This window comes from Podarcis erhardii (assembly GCF_964252035.2).
Source record: "Podarcis erhardii genome assembly, chromosome: 3".
Lineage (NCBI taxonomy): Eukaryota > Metazoa > Chordata > Lepidosauria > Squamata > Lacertidae > Podarcis > Podarcis erhardii.
This window is the reverse complement of record NC_138507.1, coordinates 113,032,377-113,048,899: the sequence shown is the minus strand read 5'-3', so window position 1 is coordinate 113,048,899 and position 16,523 is coordinate 113,032,377. Positions and strand designations below refer to the sequence as shown.

Genomic DNA, 16,523 nt, shown 5'->3' with positions numbered 1-16,523 from the left:
ACTCTCTGGAGGGAAAAAGTGACTTGTAAATCTGTGGAATCTGCCTCCCTAGCTGTGAAAGCATAGGCAGTATAGCACAGGTGGACGCATTAGTTTAGTGGTACATGAAATAAGAGAGTAACTTGCAACAGTACAAAACCTGATTTTGCATTGCAGCTATAAAATAGAGAACTTTGTGTCATAACTATGTAAAAATTGCTGTATTGTACAGGAAGATGAAAAGTTTTTGTCTGAAGTTTTTGCACAATTAACTGACGAAGCTACAGATGATGACAAAAGGCGTGAACTGGTAAGTCCAGTTTGGATGCTTTTACCTTGGGAAATAGTGTGCTAATGCTGCTGCCTCTTTTGCTTGAAATATGTGTTCTTTGTGTTGAGTTAAAACTCAGATTCTGTTAATATCTGAAACTGTATAAATGTTTGCTTATTGGTTGTGTACTGGCACTTTCTGTATTGAAATGTTTCTTTCACCTCCTGCAGGTTAACTTCTTCAAGGAGTTTTGTGCATTTTCGCAGACTTTGCAGCCCCAGAACAGAGACACGTTTTTCAAAACGTTGGCAAAGTTAGGAATTCTTCCTGCTCTTGAAATAGTAATGGTGAGTTGAATGGTAAAGTATGGGCAAGCTTTGAGGTGTCTCGTTCGTTTGTCTTTACATTTTTGAGCTATTGCACTCTTTCAAATTGTTCATAGGTTGGCTGATTCTAATACTAGTCTCTGATGTATGTAGAGCCTTTGAGAAAGATACAGTTCATAGATATTTAAATGATTACTGAATTATTTAAATATACAGTGATCACTGAAGTGACAAATACGTGTGTATAAAAAACAGAGCACTAAGATTCAATGGCCATGTTTAGGTATCCAACAGACAGAGGGGAAAGGGTTTTTTCAAATTGGTATCCTTTAAATCACCTTGGATTGCACTCAGACTTTCTCTTCAACCAACAGAAGGGCTCTTCCATTTGTGGACGATCCAGCAGAGGGCCTTGCAGAGGTGTTTTACAGTTTTCCCTTATAAACCCTGGTGACACCTGCTATGCTGTTCCAGAGAGTTCTCCAAGCCTCTGGAGCAATTTCTCTGGAGGCTGCAGGGGGAAGGAAGATTCCAGAAAAATCACACACACCCCTTTTTCTGGTGGGAGTGTCCTTTGAGCAAAGATCCACTCACAGGAACTCTGGATCAGCACATCATCTTCACAAATAGCCACTAATCCTGCATATAGTTTAACTACTTGAATTTCAAGGCAACAAAGTTGGACTTCTTTTTTTTTTTTTTTGTAAGCGAAATGTCCAAATCTACACCCTTAGATTCACAGCCATAGACTCTTGAGGATGATAAAGAAAGCTTTTGTACCCCATGGCTTGTAGAAATAGAATTACTATCCTCTTGTATATTTGAAGTCGGAGTTTTACTGTATTGTAATAGCTTTGTATAGCATTACGAACTCCATAATACCTCTTTTTCACTGTTAATATGATTTTCATTTCAGGGCATGGACGATCTGCAAGTTAGATCTGCTGCTACAGATATATTTTCTTACCTGGTAGAATTCAGTCCATCCATGGTGCGGGAATTTGTAATGCAGGAAGCCCAGCAGAGTGACGATGTAAGAAAGATGCAGTATGCTTATATGATACGGCTGGCAATGGCCAGTCCTACCACTATGTTCCTTTTATTAAGTAAAAAATGTAGTGTTCTTCAATATTTCACACACACACACCCAGTCTAAGATCACAGACTTGTATAGTCATACCTCGTGTTGCATCCGCTTCATGTTGCGTCTTTTTGCATTACGTCCCGCGGCAACCCTGAAGGACCGGAATGGGTTACTTCCGGGTTTTGCTGCTCGCGCATGCACAGAAGCACTAAATTGTGCTTTGTGCATGTGCAGAAGCAGCAAATCGCAGTGCAAAGATCCAGCATTTCAAGTTGCGGGCATTTCACGTTACAGACGGGCCTCCGGAACAGATCCCGTCCGTAACACAAGGTACCACTGTATTCTGAACTATAATTTGGGCTGACATGAGAGCTTCCTGACCTGTTACACCTGACATGTTTGATTCATTTAGCAAACACAGGTTCGCTCTGAAAGAGTGTTCTCCAACAAGGGTTGCATCAGTCCTGGGCCACTGGGTTCCAATTTACTACTCCACTGTTGGTTGCTCATGGCAAGGCAGTGTTACTCCTTGTCATCTTTTGTCTCATAGGTGTCCCAGATTTATTTACTTTTTAATTACACACCCAGAGTTTGTATCGGGGGGTGGATACTCTGCTTTGGAGTTTGAACGTTTCTCTCTCTCTAAATTGTGAGCAACCACAAAACTCAAATAATAACACTGGTCAACAACAAATTTGTTGTCTGCGTTTTTTCAGTTGATTTAGGATGAATCTGATGCGCTGAATCCAAAAATCACATTGGTTTTGCTCAATCAGGTCAAGTTTTTGAGCTATGGCCACATGTCGCTTTTTTACGTTTTTGTTCACATGTACGCTTGTGTGGAGCATTTTAGAACAAGTTGGTGGGGGTAAAATGCCATGTTGAATAATTGTTTTGATTGGAAATTATTATTTTAATGACAAGAAGTATTCAGGTCCGATAGTTCTGGGTGATTATGTCGAAAAGGGATCAGTTTGAAGTCATAAAACCTTGAAATCTTCCATAAATTGGTGTGGCAAAGCATAAAGTTGGGGGATCAAAACTAAGTTAATGGGGCAGCCGCCCCACGAAGTATCCTGATCTTCGATCAGCACGTCGTCCTGTAGTTCATTGTGATGAAATTCCAGTGCCTATCTTTGGAGAACTTCCTGACATTAGTGATGAAGATGCCTCCAGTGTTGAAGGACAAGAAGAAGAAGTGGTTCTTGAAGATGATGCTCCACATCCATTTTCCCAAAAGGAGTTGAATGATCTAGTTCGCGACCTCAGCTTGTCAAAGGACTCTGCCGAACTGTTGGCATCCAGACTGAAGGAGAAAAACCTCCTCTCTGACAGTGCTCGCATCAGCTTCTTCCGCAACAGGCATCAAGAGCACCGCCGTTTTTTCTCGGAAGAGAAGGACTTGGTGTACTGTGCAGATATTGCGCAGCTTCTGCTCAAGCTTGGAGTGCCACAGTACAAACCCAAAGATTGGAGACTGTTCACTGACAGCAGCAAGCGATCACTGAAATGTGTTCTGCTACACAACGGCAACCAGTTTGCCTCTATACCCCTGGCTCACTCAAGTACACTGAAGGAGAACTATGAAGCGGTGAAGTATGTGCTGAAGAAAATTGGTTATGATCAGCATAAGTGGTTTATTTGTGTTGACCTGAAGATGGTGAACTTTTTGTTGGGACAACAGTCTGGCTTCACCAAGTACCCATGTTTTCTGTGCATGTGGGATAGTAGGGACCTTGCTCAGCATTACACGAAGAAGGACTGGCCTGTGCGGGAGGAATTGGTGCCTTGCAAAAAAAGGAACGTCATCAACAACCCTCTGGTGGACAGAGACAGAATACTCTTCCCACCGCTGCACATTAAGCTCGGCTTAATCAAGCAGTTCACCAAGGCTCTGGACAAGGATGGTGACTGCTTCACTTACTTGTGCCAGGCTTTTCCAGCATTGACCATGGAGAAGTTGAAAGCTGGCATCTTTGACGGTCCTCAGATCCGTCAGCTCATCAGAGATCCAGAGTTTGGAAACTCAATGAACGAAGTAGAACTGGAAGCGTGGAAGGCATTTGTTCTGGTAGTGAAGAACTTTCTTGGCAACAATAAGGCCAGAAACTACACAGAACTTGTCAACAACATGCTGACTGCTTTCAGAAACCTGGGCTGCAACATGAGCGTCAAGATGCACTACCTATTTTCACATATGGATCGGTTTCCTGAGAACCTGGGTTCAATGAGTGACGAGCAGGGGGAGAGATTCCATCAGGACATGAAAGAGATGGAGACCAGGTATCAGGGTTGCTGGGACGCAGTCATGATGGCTGACTACTGTTGGACTCTGAAGAGAGACCTCCCTGCCGCTGAGCATTCCAGGAGTTCCAAGAAACGGAAGTTCAAGCCCTGAAGTTTGAAAAATGGTGAAGCAACATGCAATTTACGTGTACTTACCTTTATCAATGCCCACCATTCAGTTTACAGTAAACCTGACCCAATGGAGAGAAACGGATGCCATTTCCTGATTCAGCAGTGCAAAAATACCCTAAATCGGTTGTAGAAATCTAGACAACATTCAAAAAGTAAAAAATTGTTGCCCAGTGTAATCAGAAGTAGTAATCTGGCTGCAAATCTCATAACAGAGGCAGCGGCTAGAGAAGGTGGGTCCTGGTACGCTTACACTTAACTTTTATAAAGCTCTCTTATGGAAGCTCTAGAAGAGTCACCAGGTAGTTTGAAGGCTTTTGGTGTATCAGAATCTAGGCAGGTCTTATTGGGCCTCCATAATTAGGTTTCTTTCCCATCTCCTCACTGTCTTCTTGTACACGTGCTGCTGGAAGAAACCACATGTAAGCAAACGTGTGTGAATTGTTGAGCAAAAATAGTGTGGCAGTCCCTGAAGGCAATAGATATCTGAGGTAGCAAATGGCCACTAGGCAATTAACCCTGCCTATTAACTTAAATTTGCAAAGGGTTCATTGTGAAAATCTGTTGTCTTTAACACACAGTCTTCAAAAACACTGCATAGCAGAAACATATCAAACGGTTAAAACGTTCAATAGGCTACATAGCAATAAAAATGACTTCATATGGGTGAAAAAATACCTAAGAACCACCATATTATAATTTTATTTTATTACAATTTATTACCCTTTCTTCAGTTTAAGGCTCCAGGACAGGCTACAACAATCAGAACACAATGTTAATATTGAAATGCAACATTACATAATATTATGTTTAAAACAACTAAAAATTACAGAAATAAGGTGGAGCCTAAAAAAATACATCACAAGTGAACTCTTCATGAGTTCCTTTGTTTAATCAAGAGGAAATAAACATCCTCATCAATAAAGGTGGGAAATTACACAAAGCTCAGTAATTGGTACCCTGAGAGATGGTAGCCAAAATCAAAAACTGTCATAGATTCCTATTATTACCCTTCCCCCGCAAAAGGAAAAAAATTCTATTTACCTTTGTTAAATTTCTGAAAGTGTGTCTAATTTGTCTCTGTTTGTTTCAGGACATTCTCCTCATAAACGTAGTCATTGAGCAAATGATCTGTGACACTGACCCCGAGCTTGGGGGCGCTGTTCAGTTAATGGGGCTCTTGCGTACTCTAATTGATCCTGAGAACATGTTGGCCACAGCTAATGTAAGAAAATGGAAAGGGGTAAAGAAACTTTACTGTCTAAGAAACACGTTGACTAAAATCTACTTGTCTTTCGGCACACTTTGTAACTTTGCAAAAATGTGCGTTAGCTTTGCATTTCTGGAAAATATACTTGGAAGCATGTTTTTTCTTTAAAATATATGTACGTATATGTTTCCACCACAAAACTGGAATGGTAATTTTACTTCATCTCAGATGTCGTCCCCCACAGCATGATGTCAGAACGTTTTATTTTAGACCATGTGCGTGACTTTTCATATGCGTGGAGATTCCAGTACATGTACACCGTTTTGTGTTCAGTTCAAACTTTGTCCACTCTTGGGTTGAATGATGAGTTCTCCTGTCATGTCTGCTGCCCAGGGGATTGAAAGGCATCAACACCATATATGGACTGGGTGACCTTTGAGCTCCCCATGGCAGGTGGGGCATGGTTAATACCATTGCCTGCAAACTAAGGTCTTACATAATTTGGGCTGGGTGCAAGTCTTTATATAGTAGAAAAAATATTTCAGTCTGGTGCAATGGGAAGAGTTGGGGATTTTAATTTAGAAGGACCAAGTTCACGCTGTCAATCTGAAGGTTACTAGCTAGGTAAGCTGCCATGGTGGCTTTGAGGTAAAACACAAAATGTGTTGCGATTTTCTTTTCCATTGTGACTGCACAATGGAATGATAGAAATAAAGCCAGTGCTCCGTAACTGTGTGAATGTTTATGCTGGTGCGTGCGTGCCGTATTGTCGTTTAAAGCATCTCAGTCCTGCCTTTCATTATATGAGTCTCAAGGTATCTTATAGCATATCTTAAAACTGCTGCTTATAAAACAATTTAAAGAGGAAGTAAAACACAGAGTTTAATTTCACAACAGCCGCAGCCTCCAGAGCCATTTAAAGTCATCAAGCCGCTAAAACTCAGGAATGTTAAACATATGGGAATGTGTCTTTTTTAAAAGGGGGGGGGGAGGAAATTATCTGGTGCTTGAAAAGCAACAGTTTGGATTCTATGTTAATTGGTGAAGAAAGGCAGTTGCATAACTTAGGTACCAGGGCAGAGAAGGGCCCTGCTCCACCTCATTAGGGTGAGGCCACCCTAATTTTACAGATTTTTTTAATTTATTGTATTCATACAATTTATATACCGCTTGATTGCAAAAAAAAAAAAACCCTCAAAGCTATTTAAAACATTCAAATAATAATAGTGGGAATGTGATGGCTTGCATCTCTTCTGGGTAGAAGATACCTTGAAGGCGCTGAATTCAGCATCATTGATTTCTCTTTGTTTGGTTGTTTGTTACTTGTCAGCTGCATGACTTTACATGCTGTTAGCATATTTGCTAATCTAGTTAGTATTTTCTGTTTCAGAAAACCGAGAAAAGTGAGTTTCTCAATTTTTTCTACAACCATTGTATGCATGTCCTCACTGCTCCACTTCTGGCAAACACATCAGAGGACAAAAGCGACAAAGGTAAGATCAGATATTTTGATTGTCTTTTCTGCCTTCTATCCACGTTTTCGTATTTCAGACTCATGCAGCTGTTTGCAAGACAAACTGTGTTTTTGTTGTGTGGATTAATTTACTCAAACCGAGACTTACATACTTTTATGCCCTGGTTGTATTGAGCTGTCCGAGGTTTGCAGAAAGCTTGCATGCTACCATTCTCCTCTAGCACAGTTACAAGGAGGAGATTGGACCTTTAGCTTCCTCTTTGCACTAACCGCATTTCCTCATTATGGGCAAACCTAAGCCAACTGTTGGGGAAGAAAGCCAGCTTCAAACTGAGGTTTAGGTCTTTGGCTTGTTTCCCTAAGCCAGCCTTCCCCAACCTTGTGTCCTTCAGATGTGTCAACTACCATCAGCATGGCCGTAGTCCAAAGCAACTTGAGGACACAGGGTTGGGGGAGGCTGTTCCTAAACATAGTTAGCCCTAGTCACAGTTCTCCATTCAGGTGAAATAAATACAGTGGTACCTTGGTTTACGAACTTAATCCGTACTGGAAGTCCGTTCTTAAACCAAAGCATTGTTCAACCAAGGCGTGCTTTCCCATAGCAGCGGGAGACTCAGTTTACAAATGGAACATGTTCTGCTTCCAAGGCAAACTTCACAAATCAAAACATCTACTTCCAGGTTTGCAGCGTTCTTAATCCAAGTTGTTCATAAACTAAGCTGTTCTTAAACCAAGGTACCACTGTAGTTGGAAACTAAAGCTAACACTTCTAGTGTCTTCAAGGCTGTGCCAGAGGAGCAAGCAAAGCTCACCCAGCCTTGTACCCCTTTTGCTAAGCTGGTTTAGCATTAACATCTGAATGCTGTGTTTGTGGTTAGTCCAAATGTAGTCGTATCTTGGTTCTCAAATGCCTTGTGACTCGAATGTTTTGGCTCCCAAATGCCACAAACCCGGAAGTGAGTGTTCTGGTTTGCAAACATTTTTTGGAAGCCAGATGTCCTCCGCAGCTTCCGAATGAGTGCAGGAAACTCCCGCAGCAATCAGAAGCCGCGCCTTGGTTTTCAAACGTTTTCTGAAGTCGAACGGACTTCGAGAACGGATTCTGTTCAAGAACCAAGGTATGTCTGTACTGTTGTAAAATTCCAGATTTTTATGGGTTCTTGTTTTCACTGACTGCTGAGTACTGGAAATTCTGGTCTTCAGGGGCTTCAGTTCTAGAAACAACCTTCTGTCGTTGGATTTTAGCTGCTGATATTGACTGCATTTTGTAAATTTTTAGACAAAAAGGTATTGCATTATGATGTACAGTGCTTCATTTTTGAGTTACGGTGGTACCTCGTGTTAAGTACTTAATTCATTCTGGAGATCCCTTCTTAACCTGAAACTGTTCTTAACCTGAAGCACCACTTTAGCTAATGGGGCCTCCCGCTGCCGCTGCGCCACCAGAGCACAATTTCTGTTCTCATCCTGAAGCAAAGTTCTTAACCTTAGGTACTATTTCTGGGTTAGCAGAGTCTGTAACCTGAAGCATCTATAACCTGAAGTGTATGTAACCCAAGGTACCACTGTACTCTAAAATAATTTCAGAAACCAAGGGATCTCTTGAGAAACTGTCTCATCGTTTTTGCCTAGCACACTGGCTCAGGTGTAGCTTCCTCCTTCTCTCAAGCCCATGAGGAAGAGAAGCTTCCAGTTTTAAAGCAACCACTGTTTCCCTTGGTATCCAAACATGAGGAGTTGTGATCTGAGAGCAAGATAGACTTGTTCTTACTTGCTGTAGTTTAAACAAATCTTTGTTTCCAGCATTGGGATGTCAAAGGGAACCGTGTTTAGTTTAAAACTGGAAGCTTCTCTTCATAGGCTCGGAAGGTGAAGAGAGGAAACACACAAACCCAAGGCTCATGCAGGCTTGGTCACACAGTGGGAAACCACAGTTTCCTGTTGTGTGTGAACCAGGCTGCTGATTTTTTTAGGCACAGTGGTTTCTTACAAAAATAAACCCATATCTTTAAAAGTCACTTAAGCAGTTCTGAGATTCAAAGGTTGCTGCAATGAAAGCAGAGTAGAATGGGATCGGTAACTTGTTTTTGTAGCTTTTTGCAAACCTCTCCATGCCGACTTGCATGTCTCCTATCTTTTACCACCAACTTTTAGTGGCTAACGCAGTACTATTTGCAGATGGAGTACATGTGTGCAACTCCAGTGGTGTTACAGACAAAACTAGGTGGGTTCTGATGCCTGACAACCCCCTCCAAAAAGAGTTTGGGTGGGCTTCTTGTGCTGCACATGCGAGTCAGAAGTTGTCCGACCTTGAAATAAAATGTATACCTCTTGTCTTGAAATATTTTCTGTTTGCCACAGCCATTAAGCAGGCAGCTTAACAGTGTTAAATCTTTTCACTTCTTTTAGATGTGGTAGTTGGAAGCAACAAGAGTAATACAATTTGCCCAGGTAGGTGGATGCATTTGTGATTTTTTTTTTCTTAAACCCCACCACCACCACCATCCTAATTTGAAATGAGGTGTACATATGGATGGATCCTTTCCTAGGAATCTTAGATTGACAACCTTTTCTTCCTCCTGGGGGAGTGGGGCATTCTAGAGACATCACCCTAAAAAATGGGGAAATCATGTTCCCAATTGACAGCAAGAAGGCTGCATTTCAGCCATCACTTCCACTGGTCTGCTAAAGCATGAAGGATTTGGAATGAGCCATGCGCTTGTGTGGTTCTCTCATGACTCTGGCAGAATAGCAAACATCTTGTTTTGTCAAACTGCAGTGCGGTGCGGATAGAGAGAGGTTTTTCTGTTTCTCTCATAATACTAGAACTAAAGTGCTTTAATGAAGCTGAGAGATACAGGACACTCAAAAGGAAGTACCTATTCACACAGCAAATAACTCAACTGTGGAGTTTACTACCACAAACTGTAGCGATGGCTGGTGATTTGGATGTCTTAAAATGGGATTAGCAAGTAGCCACGGTGGCTGTATTATCTTCAGTATTAGAGGTAGCATGCTTTGGAATTTCAGCACCTGGGGATCATGAGCGGGTGCTGTTGTATGTTTCACACAGGCATCTGGTTGGCCGTTGTGAAAACAGGATACTGGACTAGATGAGACTTTGATCTGATCCAACAAAGCTATTCTTTTATACGTTTATGTCTGAACTGGGAAACCAGGATTGCAAGTGTGTCCTTGGCTCCTTCCAATCCTCCACGATGTGGAGAGTTGAAGAATGTGACATACAAATGCGTTGCGTGAATGGTTGTGTGAAATCATCCACTTTGTGAATACAGCCACTCTGTGCACAGGCATTTCACAAATCTCTAAGCTTTTGGTGTGCCATGGCCACAGGCAAGACCAGCTACCAAGGGATTTTAGAGAACTTTCAGAAACACTCCTGGACATTTAAGGACAGGGGTCAGCAAACTTTTTCAGCAGGGGACCGGTCTACTGTCCCTCAGACCTTGTGGGGGGCCAGACTATATTTTGGGGGGAAAGGGGAGGAGAACGAATTCCTATGCCCCCAAATAACCCAGAGATGCATTTTAAATAAAAGGACACATTTTACTCATGTGAAAACACACTGATTCCTGGACCGTCCGTGGGCCAGATTGAGAAGGCGATTGGGCCGGATCTGGCCCCCAGGCCATAGTTTGCCTACCCATGTTTAAGGAGGTACATGCATCTTCTGTAGCAACAGCTGACTGATTTGATACAGTTACTGAGGATTTTTTCCGCAAGTTTGTTTGTTTGATTGTTTGTTTGTTATTACATTTTTATTAACTTTAGTAAACCTGAGCCTCCTTAAGTAATCAGAGAGGCTGGGCACAAAAGATTTTAAATAAAAACAATGCTAGACATAGGATCCCAGCTTGTGCTTAGAGAACTCTGCTCCATGACAAAGGTTTTTGATCTCAAGCTTGCTTGACATTAATGTCTGGCTTGGGGAAAGTCTTACTCCTAGGCGAACACTATTTTTGTCGTGACTTTGCATTTGCAGGATTCATTGTATCTAACTGGGGTTTGTTCCTTTGGCAGACAACTACCAAACAGCACAGCTGCTTGCCTTAATTTTGGAGCTGCTCACCTTTTGTGTGGAACACCACACATATCACATCAAGAACTATATTATGAACAAGGATTTGCTCAGAAGAGTGTTGGTCTTGATGAATTCAAAACACACCTTTTTGGCACTGTGTAAGTAGCAGGTCAAATTTCCTTTTCTAAGCTGGCTCCTAGACCAGCTTTCCTCAACTTGGTGCACCCCAGTTGTTGGACTCTTAGATTCCCATCAGCTCCAGTCAGCATGGTCAGCGTTGATGGGAGTTGTAGTCCAATATCATCTGGAGAACACCAGGTTTGGGAAGGCTGTCCTAGACGTCATAGTTTGCTGCTGGTCAGTAAACTGGACTACTCCTTTCAGCTGATGTAAACAGATGCTGGTAGTGTGAGAACCAGAAAGGACCCTTTAAAAATGCTTTTTAACATTGCAGGTGCTCTTCGTTTCATGAGGAGGATAATCGGCCTAAAGGATGAGTTTTATAACCGTTATATCACCAAAGGAAACCTGTTTGAGCCAGTCATAAACGCTCTTTTGGATAATGGAACTAGGTACAATCTGCTGAATTCAGCAGTCATTGAACTTTTTGAATTCATCAGAGTGGTAAGTTGTGCTTTCAATTCCAAGAAACCTTTCAGGCATGTGTGAGCTTTAGATGTTGCTACTGAACTCTGGAAATAACTTTTTTATGTGTTGTGGGCATCCATCTGTCTTGGGAGACTGTGGAGGAGTGAGCTTTTGGAGGTGAGGTCAAACTGTTGGCAGCTTGCAGTGCATGCTGTGGCTGTAGAGGCTGACACAGCATCTGGGACAGATGACGGCCGCTGGTTGTACTGCTACAGATGGACCATGGTTTTTCTTCGCTCTGCGTTCTTCCCAGCGGTCATTCCTCCTTTGGTCACTGCTATGGATACATGACCAAATGTCTGTCTCCAGGTGCTGTGGTCTTCTGCAAGGGATTCCCACACAAGAAGGTTGACGTCACCAGCCTTCATGTCATGTTTGCAGACATCTTGTAACATAGAGTTGATCTGCCAGTGGGCCTGGTGCCTGAAGTCAGCTCCCTGTAGACCAGGACCTTGGGGATCCTGCCATCTTCAAGGATGTGTTAAGTGTAAAACAAAACACACACAAACCCTGAGTCACAGCAATATAGGGGAACTGACCATTACTTCTAGAGTATCACATGGGAAGGACTGAATCTTGAGTCCATTCCCTATTCTCTCTCCCTCCCCTGCTGGCCTTTCCCAACGATGCCTCTTGAGCAGCTGTGTCCAGCCTTTCCTGTTCCAGAGGGTTTTCCTGGTTTGGCCACGTGTGTCTTGCAACTCACTACAGGGCAATTCAACACTCTGCATGGGGAGCATGGCAAGTGGTTTTGTTAAACCCTGCATGCGAGCCACAGACTTGTTCTCATATTTTGTTCAGACTCCTTAAAAGTATCTTGACAGGCCTGCATAAATGCCTTGGAGAAGCCACCCCCAGCCTGACACCTTCCAGATGTTTTGGACTCGCAGCTTCCCTCACCCCTGACCATTGGCCATGCTGGCTGGTGTTAGTGTAATCCAAAACTTTGGAAGGGCACCAAGTTGGGGAAGGCTGTCCTAGAGCTTTACTGGCTGTGCTATTCAGAACAAGAGTATGGGGCACTCTTCTGCTAGAAAAACTGTCTGCGTTAGCTGCAGAGAAACACTCGTGTGTGCCGTTGCTCAAAACGTTTTGACTTCTACACCTACCACCAGCTGCCAAAAGAGAGGAGCAGCTGAACAGGGTAGTTGACTCAAAATTCCCATAATGGAAGCCAGGTTTCTAGTGCGCTCTATGACTAGAACGCTCTCCTTCCTTCCCGGCTGTGCATCTTGATCTCCACAGTGATTTTCCAGGAATTCATATACAAAACACATCATAGAACACTTCACCCGTTTAAATGCAAAAGGAAGTTAATCAGGCTTGTAAAGCTAGTTTCATTTAGTGATTTTGAGACAGTGATTTTTTTTCCAGAGTATGTTAGTAATTTCAAGCTAAAAGGTGGTGTTCAACTGCGGTTTGCATAGATCAGACCCACTGAAATTAAAGCTCCTGAGTTCTACTCTGGGTAAAACGTAGTTGAGTCTTGCTGTTTCTGAGTGTCAGCAATGATCATAATGTTCACACTTCATTTTTTCCCCCAGCCTGTTATACAAACATCACAAGCAGGAAAAAGGGCAGCTTGAGGCAGTAGGGTGGCTAATTCAAAATCATTCTTCACACCCACAGAGATCCAAATAGAACTGATTTGAAAAATCTGTGTTAGAAATAGTATGGCTTCTGCCCCTACAGGCGTTGCAGCCGTGACTGGTGTGCCACGGTTGTGTCAATAGGCGGCAGAGAGGAACAGGCTATGTCTACGCTCAGTGTTCTGCAACCTGTGAGCACTCAGAATGATTAATAGCCTGACAGGTGTAGTAATGAAAATAAAGGAAATAGTATTGCTTATTTGAATTTAAATCTCAGTCTTCTCTCATAGGTGTATTGATTTAAAAAAGTCTTTTAACCCATTACTTGCTTCTCTTCAAATTTCTGGGAAATTGGGGGAGCTGTCGGTCTTACAGAAAGCCATGAGGCTGCTTCTTTTTTCTTCAGCCTATAAGGGATATCCCCAGGGTCTATAAAACACACAGTACAGCTTTCAAGCTTGGAAGAGCATCACTTATACTAAGAGTTCTGCCACAATCTTATCCCTGTGTGGCAGGAAGCAAACTGGCTGTCACATGGAGATGAATACAGTAGCCCCTTTAGTTTGATTCCATTTTTGTAAGTGCTGCACCAAAGGCTTGTGTGAATTAGTAGAGGAAAATAATTTGGAAGGGGGCAGGTGTTTTGACTCTTAACTCTTACCCACCCCCATTTCAGAATTGTATTTGTGTATACAGCCATAGTTTTCGTGGCTACAGAGTTCTCTGCATATCTTTGCCTTTTAGCTCAGGTAGCACACAAGCATATGAGTGAATCGTCTGGAATTCCTCCTTGTGTACTTTGTCAGAGGGTATTACTTCAGTAAAATATTCCTGAGGAGACAGGCTGCTCGATCACGAAACCCAAGTTTCAAGCTTAAATCACTTTTACCCTTTTGCAGTGAAGGGAAAAGTTAGCATTTAACTGCAGTGATGGGCTGAGATTGATATCTGTTTTCTTATCCAGCTTGGTAACGCTAGCTTTTGTTTTGTGTTAACGCAGGAAGATATCAAATCACTTACTGCACATATAGTTGAAAACTTTTATAAGGCACTTGAATCCATTGAATATGTTCAGACGTTTAAAGGACTGAAGACAAAATATGAGCAAGAGAAAGACAGACAAAGCCAGAAACTGAACAGGTATCCCTCTTGATCCTAAACGTCAAACTGAAAGCACCTTTGATTGGCCTTTCTAGAAGGTTTCATGAACTGTTCCTGCCTTGCTTGTCCTGTTAATGATACTGTCACATGTGCTGACCTTTCTTACAAAGAATGCACAGTATATAACAATAGAGTGTTTTACTTGGTCAGGACTTTTTGTATTTAGTACATTTCTCTCTCAGCTTTACAACTCCAAGACTTATGGATCTCAGCATTTTGTTTCTTGGTTTGCTTTGAAAAGCATGTTGCTTAATTTCAAAACAAAGGTGAGGAGAGTAGAATTAGGTCACAGGTATCTGGAAGGAAATTTTATGTTGCTTGGATCTCTGAGACTCTGACTTGGAAAGGCATCCTGAAAGCTGAAGGGCAGCAAATAAATTGCTTTAATGCATTAATACAATATATCCAGGGGTGAGGGGAAATCTCCCCCTTTAGGGAAGTTCTCATGCTGGGATTTTGTCATGGTGAGAGGAACAGAGATTAGTTGAGCCAACAAGTAGGCTGGTGCAGAGCAGCCCGTAATTCCTGAAGGTGTTAGAAGACCCTGAAAGACTAGTTGGCTGCTGTGGAAGTTCAGGTGGCCCACAATCCTATAAAAGCCTGCCCTAAGCTCCTTAGAAGGTACGCGGGTGGCGCTGTGGGTTAAACCACAGAGCCTAGGACTTGCTGATCAGAAGGTCGGCAGTTAGAATCCCCGTGACGGGGTGAGCTCCCGTTGCTCTGTCCCTGCTCCTGCCAACCTAGCAGTTCGAAAGCTCATCAGAGTGCAAGTAGATAAATAGGTACCACTCTGGCAGGAAGGTAAATGGTGTTTCCGTGCGCTGCTCTGGTTCTCCAGAAGCGGCTTAGTCATGCTGGCCACATGACCCGGAAGCTGTATGCCAGCTCCCTTGGCCAATAAAGCGAGATGAGCCGCCGCAACCCCAGAGTCGGCCACCTTTACCTTTATCTTTAAGCTCCTTGGAGGAAGACCGGGATGCCGGCATTAACTAACTACTCTCAGGGTTGTTTTCTGCTAACTTCTCCATACTGTACCAACCAAGCATGGTCTAGCTTTGTCATCTTATATAGGGGACCCCCCTGTTCCGCGCGTGTCAGATTTTGAGTGTTTTTGTGTGTGTATTTTACAGTGTCCCATCTATACTGCGTAGCAACAGGTTCCGTAGAGATGCTAGGACCTTGGAGGATGATGAGGAAATGTGGTTCAATGAAGATGAAGAGGAGGAGGGTGAAGCAGTTGTACCCCCTGTAGAAAAATCAAAGTCAGAGGACGATTTTCCAGATAGTTATGAGAAATTCATGGAAACAAAAAAAGGTATCCCCCCATTTTTGCCATGCTTCCCCCAGTTGGAAGTACCATTTGAAGTAGTAGTTCAGTTGAGCTGCTGTATGCATCTCAGCTTATATAGGTCATTTATCTTAATGACAATGCTAAACAATTTTTTTCCCCCAATAGCAAAAGAGAGTGAAGACAAAGAGAATCTCCCCAAAAGAACTTCAGCAGGTGGTTTCAAATTCACATTTTCCCACTCCGCCAGTGCAACTAATGGAGCAAATAGTACAAACAGTAAATCTGTAGCAGCTCAGACGTCGCCAGCAAGTTCAAATGGTTCTTCTTCTAAGAATGCCAATTTGACTGCAGCGGTCACAGCCACAAAGGTGAGCCAGCTGGTATCACGGATGATGGTGAGAAAGCCCCTTCAAATGTATAAACCTGTTCTTAAAGCCCAGACCTTCCTCACTGTACTTACCTACGAGGTAAAGCTTATGGGACATAGTGGGCTTCCCCAGTGTTGTCTTTTACAATACAGCATTGTTTTGGTCTGCAGTTCACTACAGCTTGACCCTGGCAGGAGTATAAATGTGACAAAACTTTGCTGATTAGGATGGGCATTTTGTTGAGAGCTGACATTGGGATTCATGCACCTGTGGCTCTTTAGTGTGGGGTGGTACTGTTAATACTGCTTTTGAATGTTAGTCAGTTGAAATGTCTGGTAGTCAGCCAGGGTAATACATTTAAAATACAGTATTAATCCAGTGACAGAATTATCCATGTCATGTTAAGGAACTCCAGTGGCATTTTTAGGGCTCAGATTGTTCCATAGAGGCCACAGAAATTCTGGCTTGTGTCAAAAATATATGAAAATCTGCTGGAAACCACAGGAGGGGAGAGTGTGCTTGCAGAAGCGAGATGCTGTGGAAAATGGGATGCGGGACTAGATGGTCCCACAGGGCTCTTCATATGCACTTAAATGGATCATTTCCACTAGTTTGAATGTCTTGACCAGGGACTGCATCTCATAATGCTGTTTTCCAGGTTACGT

The 16,523-nt window shown here is 42.7% G+C and overlaps 1 protein-coding gene across 2 annotated transcripts in view; it reads left to right on the top strand.

The window, feature by feature from the left end:
• Positions 1-16,523, top strand: part of PPP4R3B (protein phosphatase 4 regulatory subunit 3B) — a 31,527-nt gene that overhangs the window by 12,733 nt on the left and 2,271 nt on the right. The window contains exons 5-15 of one of the 2 annotated variants that reach the window (XM_081854634.1): positions 212-289; positions 481-597; positions 1,493-1,609; positions 5,169-5,318; positions 6,676-6,778; positions 9,169-9,210; positions 10,801-10,959; positions 11,256-11,425; positions 14,039-14,178; positions 15,330-15,514; positions 15,656-15,858. In XM_081854634.1, coding sequence (XP_081710760.1) covers positions 212-289; positions 481-597; positions 1,493-1,609; positions 5,169-5,318; positions 6,676-6,778; positions 9,169-9,210; positions 10,801-10,959; positions 11,256-11,425; positions 14,039-14,178; positions 15,330-15,514; positions 15,656-15,858 — 1,464 coding nt within the window. The remainder of the gene's footprint in view (positions 1-211; positions 290-480; positions 598-1,492; positions 1,610-5,168; positions 5,319-6,675; positions 6,779-9,168; positions 9,211-10,800; positions 10,960-11,255; positions 11,426-14,038; positions 14,179-15,329; positions 15,515-15,655; positions 15,859-16,523) is intronic. The other variant, XM_081854635.1, reaches the window with a different exon arrangement.